Source organism: Pterocles gutturalis, unplaced genomic scaffold (assembly GCF_000699245.1).
Source record: "Pterocles gutturalis isolate BGI_N339 unplaced genomic scaffold, ASM69924v1 scaffold2455, whole genome shotgun sequence".
In the NCBI taxonomy this organism is placed as follows: domain Eukaryota; kingdom Metazoa; phylum Chordata; class Aves; order Pterocliformes; family Pteroclidae; genus Pterocles; species Pterocles gutturalis.
This window is the reverse complement of record NW_010143083.1, coordinates 904-9201: the sequence shown is the minus strand read 5'-3', so window position 1 is coordinate 9201 and position 8298 is coordinate 904. Positions and strand designations below refer to the sequence as shown.

The 8298-nt window shown below is 54.1% G+C and overlaps 1 protein-coding gene across 1 annotated transcript; it reads right to left on the bottom strand.

The window, feature by feature from the left end:
- Positions 1-2658: 2658 nt before the first annotated feature.
- NTHL1 (nth endonuclease III-like 1 (E. coli)) lies at positions 2659-8296 on the bottom strand. The gene is made up of 5 exons (XM_010084574.1): positions 8111-8296; positions 6238-6408; positions 5483-5642; positions 3760-3865; positions 2659-3079 (listed from the first exon to the last, which is right to left on the bottom strand). The coding sequence occupies exons 1-5, from the start codon at positions 8294-8296 to the stop codon at positions 2956-2958; spliced, it is 747 nt and encodes a 248-aa protein (XP_010082876.1). The 3' UTR covers positions 2659-2955.
- Between the last annotated feature and the right edge of the window lie 2 nt (positions 8297-8298).

Genomic DNA, 8298 nt, shown 5'->3' with positions numbered 1-8298 from the left:
ACCCCCTGCCCGTCCCCCCACCTGCAGCGTTAACTACTCCCACGAGGGGAAAACGGACAGTGGCTGTACATCGCTCTCGTTGGCTTTGCTATTGAAACGAAAGTTTGTTTTGTTGTTTTTGTTCTTTTTTTTTTTTTAATGAAGTCCCATATGTTTCCAGTTAGTTTAGGAACCTCCATCCCCACCTGTGACTCCTGCCCTGGCAGTAAAAGCCCCTTTTTCATCCCCGGCAGCTCTGCAGAGGGGAAAGGGCAGAATTTAAGAACAAACCCCAAACCCTACAGCCCAAATGCCGTTTGCAGCCATTGGTGGGGAAGGCGGGGAGCGGGGCCAGTCCTGTCCCGCGGTGCGAGGAGCGGTGCTGCCAGCCCGGCTCCGGCAGCCTCGCAAGGGGACAAGAGCTGTGAGATGCCACCAAACTCTTTGGACAGATCTGAAGGCGAGTGCACCCAGCATCTTTCCAGGGAGGAAGGTGGGGATCCGGCTGAAGCTGGGCACTGGGGTGGTGGGCTCAGCCCTGGCCGTGCCGGGGTGCTGGGTCTCGGCGCAGGGGCCGGGTCCCACCTGGTTTGTTGTTTCTGGGCTGGTATTTGGTGCCTCCAGCCCCTGAGTGTAACTGAGTCTCTGCCTGGCCATGGGGGGGGTGTCCCCCAAAGCCGGGGGGTCTCTGCAGGGATGGCTCTGGAGCAGCGGGGTGAGGGAGCAGCAGCTCCTTTGGCATTCTGTGGCTTCTTTGGAAACACCCTGGTCTGAGCGCCTCAAAAATGTATTTTTAAAGCATTCCAAATTAAGCCCATTTCATAAGACTTGGGGGAAGATGACTAAGCTGCAGTACACTGCCCGGAGGCTGCAGACAGTTGCAGGGTCCTGGCTGCGAGGGGGAGCTCCAGCAGCCCCCCAAGCCCAGCCACAGCGGCTGCCCGGGATTGCCGCTCGGATGCGACGGAAGGAGCAGGCAGGGACTGGGCGCAGCAGGACAGTCGAGTCCAAAGCCACTTTCCCCAGTTAAAAGTAAATGGCAGCCATCAGTTGGGGATCAATGACCGGTTTAACACCACGGCTGGGACTGCCCTGCGTGACTCTGACACTGCTGGGTGACATGCTGGTGGCCCTTGGGTGGGTTGGTGTGGATCTCCTAACAGCTGTGTGCGTGCTAAAAGGTGCCTTATAACGTCCTGCTCTCCTCGGCAGCGGGTCGGTGCGGGGCAGGGGGACTGGGGAGAGCAGCCGGTGGCTGGCAGGAGAGCGTGGAGAGCCTCAGGGTGAAGGGGCTGAGTTCTCTTCTACAGAAGTTATCCTTTACGAATGTTGATGGGCTGAACAGGCTGAAAATCATGACTTTGGAGAGGAACTGGTGCAGGTGTTTGGCTGTCGGTGACGAGACCGGCAGCGGGATGACAGCTCAGGATGTGGAGAGGTTTGCCTCCCCTCCAGGACTCTGCCATTGACAGGACACCTCTTCCCTACCCCACTTCAAAGACAATTGCCTGCTCTTTTTTTTTGGCCCCCAAAATATTTGCTTCTTTTGAAGGAGCCCTTCTTTTTCATGGTATGTACGTTGCTTCCCGTGCCTGCGTAGCCAAACCCCAGGCAGCATCCCGGTCTGCACAGGGCAGAGCGTTCCCCGTCACACCGACCTAAATGTCGCGTTCTCTGATGCATGTCAGAGAGCAAAGACCCCTCTGTAAATGCCGCACTTCTCAGACAAGACTGGACCGCTGTGGTTGAGGGGGGGAGGAAAGAACACATAGTTTTGAATGCAGATCAAAAGAAATCAGGTGTGCAAATCTGTACTGATAAGATTTTAAAATCTTAATCTTTGCTTAGTCCATGGAAACTGCTCCTGGTTAAAGCACTTATCGTATTTCTGACATCTTGTAGCTCAGTAGTAATTATTCAGTTCCTGTACATTTAACTTGGGAAAAAAAAAATCAATAAAGTATAAGGCTGTCAGCTGCATTGTAAAACCATAATGTACACTGTAATGTCAGTAATAAACTTCGTTTTCCCATGTACCAAGTACTTATTTGCTCATTCCTCATATGTTTGATGGGGAACTTCAGAGCGGAATTGCAGCCTTCTGCAGCACATTATAAACTTTGCTTCCTCCCTTGCCTGTTTAAAGAGTAGCTGAAATTATTCCTTTGAAGCTCTACAATGAAGTCAGCGCTGCCCTTTCTTTGAAGAACAAAACACAGACAGTGGCAAGTGTCCCTTCTGTCAGCTTCTGAGGCGCACACCAGCCTGGCTCCTGTGGCCACTGGAACCTTGCTGGCACACACGCAGCCGAGAGTGACGCTGGTTTGTCTCCTGTCCCCCCTGCTCCTCTGCTCCCAGGACCTGGTCCAGGCAGCGGCCTCCTCTGATCCTGGCTGGTGAAGCCTTCAGTTGAACCTCATTCACGGCAGCGTCCCGCGCCGCCCGGGCGAGGCAGGAGGCTTGGCAGGTCGCACGCTGCCTGCTCGGCTGGCAGGGCTGGCTGCTGTGGCCTCGCACTTCGGTGAGGTCACCCGTGCTCCCCTCCCCCTGCCCTGTGTGGCACAGATGCCAGGAAACCTCATGGGTGGAAAAAAATAACCAAACCCCACCTTTATTAAATGTGTATTTACAAGCAGCAGCAAGTCCTGCAGGACAAAGCATTTCTCTCCAGCTACTCCTGACACGGCACAGCCCGCTGCTCTGCCAGGGCACGCTCAGGCATTCACACGGGGGCTGGAGCCTTTAGCACTCCCGCAGCAGGACTGCTGCACTTTGAAAGACCCTTTTTCCTCTTAAGAGCTCAGCCGTTGCCAGCGGCTGCTCCCTCCCCAGAGATGCTGAGCTGGCTGCAGCAGTCTCCTGTTTCCCTGCAGTCACACAGCCAGCCCCGTGCAAAGCACAGCTTTACCAGGGCTCAGCTCTAGCCTGCTGCTGAGCCGATGCAGCTTTGTTGCTCTATGAAGACCAGATGATCCCTCAGCGTCTCTTAGCAGCTGGGCAAATGTCTTGATTGAGGCACTCGCTGCAGCGAGGATTCACAGGCAGGCAGGTCTGCTGGCCAAAGCCCACCAAGAGCCAGTTTATCTCTCTCCAAAGATCCCTGCAGTGAGAGGAAAAACATGAGCTTTCCGATACAGCTGCTCAGAGGAGTTAAGAACAGCCTGTGCTTTTAAATGGATCCCTTTCGCCTACTGCCTGTTCCTCTTGGCCTCCTAAGGAGCCTGGAGGCGGGTCCCAGCCTCCTGCTAGGAACAGCCCTCCTGGCCTTTCCTGATCCCTCTGAACCGGGACAGGGAGCAGAGGACAGACACAGAGCGCCTGTGGTCATTCTCTGGTGCTAAGGCATGTGCCAGATGTGGGGACGCGACAGTGGACCTGGTAGCTGGCAGCTGATACTCAAGATGAAGCATCAGTGAAGGCAGGAATCCAACCACGGCCTGATATTGCTGTGGCTGTTAGGCTCAGCAAGGTCCTGCACAGAAAAGCACCTGGCTTGGGTCACAGTGAACTTGTCAGGGCAAGAATCTGGCATCAAGACCTCCAGGTACCTGGCTGCACTAGTGGTGACAGGTATCTGATAGCTGGGAAACAACCAAGTAGCTGAGATGCTGCTGCAGCTCTCTGGGAGAGGGGAAACACCCGCAGCTCGTCCCCCATAAAGAGGAGGGACCCAAAGCACAGTCACTGAAAGTGCTGCAAGCAGGACTGCGTGCAGACAGCTCCTGCAGCTATCTCGAGGGGCTTGGTGTGGGGGAAGGAGGCTGGGGTCTCAGGCCTTACCTGGGCAGCCAGTCCTCCAGCGCTGCCCGAGTTTCCTCGGGGTGTTTGGTCTCCTTCTTCACCCACTTCAGCCTGTTTGTGATCCTGTGCACGTGGGTGTCCACAGCTAGGGAGGGAGAGCCCAGAGTTTAGGTGGGGGCAGACACACCTGAACGGAGAGAGCACAGCCAAAAGCTGCCTGTCACAGCACAGCACGTCCAGAGCCCTGTGGGGGCTTCCTCCACAGGCCAGCAGAAACGGGCAGGTGAAACAGGAGGGGAGGCTCACTCGCAGAACAAACGTGCTGCTTTCTTCCTAGGCCTGGAGCCAAAAGCAAGCCAGGATGGATATCTCACACCACTCAGCGAGCGACACGCTCACAATCGGACCCAGCCCTCCTTCAAAGGCTCGCGTGCTCTGATCTACGTAGAGCGCAGCCCCTCCTGGGTTCTCTTCCTCCCCGTGTTTCAGCTGATGTTATGCAAGTTGCAATCTCTGCCCCTTAGTTTACCCAGATGGAAAACACGTTTCATAATACCTACCAACACAAGAGGGTTTGTGAGGCTTAAACGAATGTTTATAAAGTACTTTGAGCTAAAAAGCTCTGAAAGCAAAGTATATTATTGTTAGATCAGCAGCGATAAACCTGTCTCTATGGCTAATTGGGCAAAACCCAGGAAATTGCTGTAAACAGGAAGACTAAGTCTTGCCTCCTAAATCATAACTGAGCACACAATTATTTGGAAAACAGTTGGCTACTTTGGCTCCCTCTAGACTTCCCTCCCCCACAGCAGAGAGAACAACAGACCCCCAGCGCTGTCGAATCCAGCGCAAGCGCCGCGTTTCGTACAGCTGAGGGTCACCAGAGGGGCTGCAGGACTCAGCTGCCACCCGCGCTGACCTGGGGCTGCGTGCTCGCCGCGGCGGCACTCATTCATCAGGTGGCACCATTCCTAGTTTTCCCAGGGCTCCTCCATGAAGCAGCAAATCCACTGCGAATATTAACCTGTCGCCAGGGGCCCCCAGGCCGGGCAGCCCGCCGGGACCCTGCCGCTGATGGTCCAGCCCCATCTGCCGGCTGCTGCGGGCAGCTCCAATAAACAAATGTACCCGTGGCCACCTACTACACAGCAGGGGGAACTAAAACAGATCAGAAATTCTGTAGCTACAGATTGCCTGAGACCGTTTTTTTTCTATCAACCCACTATGAATTACCGATTTCAAAAGGCAAATGCTTCTGCCCTCTGACAGCTTGCTAAACAAAAATCCCAAATGAGATTTTTTTTTTAAACAGAAGCAACCTTGGAAAAAAAAATAACCTCAGACTATCCTACAACTATCCCCAAATTGCAAAATCACTCCCACCTTTCTTTCACTTGACACCAAAGAGATTTCAAAGCATTATTGTGCTAGCACATCTTTTGGATGCCTACCCAATGAGGCAATGCTTGCACTGCTTACTGTCATCTGAAGGGAGGGAGTGACTGCCTGTGGGGGTTCCTGCTGTCAAATTCGGGGAACAAACAGTAGCTGGATCCATGTTTAAATCCTCGCAGCTCATCTGCTGTGAGCGCTCGAGGGTCACATCCTTCACACACCCAAATACTCTGCAGAGGACTCAACTGAAGCGATGCTATCGGGCTCCGGGGCAGGCAGTTGACCCAGCTGCCATGCTTCCCCTCTGCCCAGGGAACGGATCAGGCAGGATTTAGGAGAGGAATGGGGAACACATGGTCCAACCTACCTATCCCGGACACAGTGTTCCAGGCAATGTTCATGGCCAAGTGGGCCATCTTGGGCCCAACTCCTGGCAGCTGCACCAGCTCCTCCACAGTTCGCGGAATGTCACCCCCGTATTTCTGCTTCAGGATGGCCGTCGTCTGCTTTATGTATTTCACCTTGTTCTGGAAAACCAAGGGGAAAAGCAGAAAATCCAAGCTGCTCTCCAGTACAGTAAAAAGAGATAAAACAGCTGAGAAAATAAACCATTCCTGAGTGTGTGTTACATGTGAGGCCACACACTGGCATCTGCAGAGGGGAGACAGAGGTCTTTGATTTCTCCTTGAAAGCAAAATGCTGAGACCTGATTAGCGCTAACCTCCCCTGCACACTCCAGGCACTGCAGCAAAAAATCTTGCTGTGAATGCAAATGGCTAAAACTGGCGCAAAATACAGCTTCAGCTTGACTCCCGGGGCCAGATCCCCACGGGGCACAGCACGGAGGCTGAATATTGGCTGGGGGTGTGTCTCAGGAGCAGGGCTGGTTCACACCCACCTCCTGCCTTTGTCACCTGCTGTCAGCCACGAGCACAGCTTGCAAAGGACAAGCCTGCACCTGCCTTACGCTCCTCTCCTGGGCCTCTGAGCTGTCTCAGCTGCATGGGAGCAGGGGATCATAGAATCATGGAATGGTTTGGGTTGGAAGGGACCTTAAAGATCATTTAGTTCCAACTAGGATGGTGGAGATTCCTCTACGAGCATGTCGGGTGCTGCACTCACCCTCCAGAATCCCACAGGGTAAATGATCTGCCCAAGCGTCGCATCATCCATCTGCAAAACACTGTCGACTGTGAGCCCGTGCTGCCTCAGGCGCAGCATGGCAGCTGATGTCACCTGGTCCTTGGTCTGGCTGGAGAGCATCAGCGACAGCAGAACTTGGTAGCGCATAACCTGGGGAAAAGGAGGCAGTGAGACACCCCAAGATCTCCGAGGGGATCCAGCTGCCTCTAGGGCTCAGTTCTCCCATCCAGCACCACCTTCAGCGCATCATATGGACCTATCCTGGTCCATATCTTGCAGGCTGGAAGGCTTCAAGAGAAATACTCCATAACTTTTCAATTCTACCGCACAATAAAGGCAGAACAGAAACACCTTCAGCATGAGTGAAAGGGCAGAGAGCAGCTCTTGAAAATCCTGTCCCTTTCCCTCTAGGCTTCAGTAGAACTGGGTATCTGTCTCCAGTGAGCTTCAATCTATAGACCTCTCACAGACTGGGAGATGAGGTACAAAACCCAGAAGTTGCTCTGATGCTGCCATGCACCCAGACTATTCACATCCTATTTTGCAATCGATTTTTACCCGGACGCAATTCTGTCCCCACCAGAATGAGGAGGATCGTGCTGCTAACCTGAACTGACCCAGGATGCCGTGGGACACCATCCTTCCTCCAGCTCTCTTTACAAACACAGTTTACAACAGCACAGGTGCAACAGAAAAAAAATCTTTGAGTGGATGGAAGTAATCTCCAAGTGCACGGAAATTGTGTGAGGAGCGCTGGTGTGTGCTGAGGGTTACAACATCCACTTTTTCTTGGAAGCAACAACCCTGCTTCCCTAGGGAAGAAAAGTTATTTCCGTATCATGCACCGTGGTCCCCTTGGCCCCCGAGCTGTACTTGGTGCCAGCCCACATGGCTGCAAAGCATGTGACGCTGTCTGAATCCAGAGTCAAAGCTAACCATTCTCCCCAGGGATCCAAGCCCAAGGCACGATGCCAGCAATAAGGACAGCATCACACACGCTGAAGCTGCACAGCTGTGTCTTCGAGATCGCTCCCTCAGAGCCCAGCAGGTTGCTGTGGAGCACGTGAGTCCCGCTGCTCCGCTGAGCCTGCCTGCGGGTTATCTCCACGTTCCCACACCAGCACCACGCATGGAGAGCACAGCCATGCAGCCCCAGGTCCCAGCGCCACACCGCTGCCTCGCTCTGCTTTGTTTTTTGTACCGATGCAAATGGTCCCCTCAGAGGGAGGTGTCATCTGCAGCCTTTGATTGCATTCCCAGGCTTGGGGAGCGCAGTGCCACCCCAGCATGACCCTTCCTTTCAACCAGTATCTCCTTCAAAGTGGACTGCAAGGGGGCAGGAAGCCCACCTACGCTTATGTGCTGCTCTGAAGAGCATAAAGGCAGCCTGGAAAGTTTTTTCTTGGCTCCCCTCACCCTTTCTCCATACTTTTTCCTCTGTATTACAGAGCCATCTTGCTGAATACCTTCCGTGGACTCCTACAGGGATTTTTAAGAAAAAAGGAACATGCCTTCACGTCCTGCCAGCCTGCTCCAGAAAACAGCACTGCCACAGTACTGTCACAAGGGCTGTCTGAAGCCAACAAGCCCAGTACCAGAGGCAGCAGCTGACTCTCCTCCTCTAGCAGGACGAACGGTTTCTCTCATAGGCACGCTTCTGCAATAACCTCTTGTGGCATCAATCCCAGCCTAGAGTCCAGATACACCCTGTTTTTATTTTTCTGTTCCTGAGACATCCAAAGTGGGACATATCCAGGGGCAACATGCGGATGAGGGAGGTTGGAGGGCTGTGGAAGCGGCGCTGTGGTTTCACACGCCTGCCTGACAGAGCAGGGCGGCGGGGTGTTGTTACCTGTGGAGGGGCACTGGTGTCGTAACACTTCTCCACTCCCATCTCGTCGACAGGAGCATCTCTGCTCCTCCTCATTTCCCGGATGCGCTCCAGCTGCTGCCGCCAGTCCCTTGGCTCCCAGCGCGGTCTCTGGGGCTCAGGGGTTCCCTGCTCGGCACCGTCCCCCTGCCCAGCTTCGTAGGCCATGG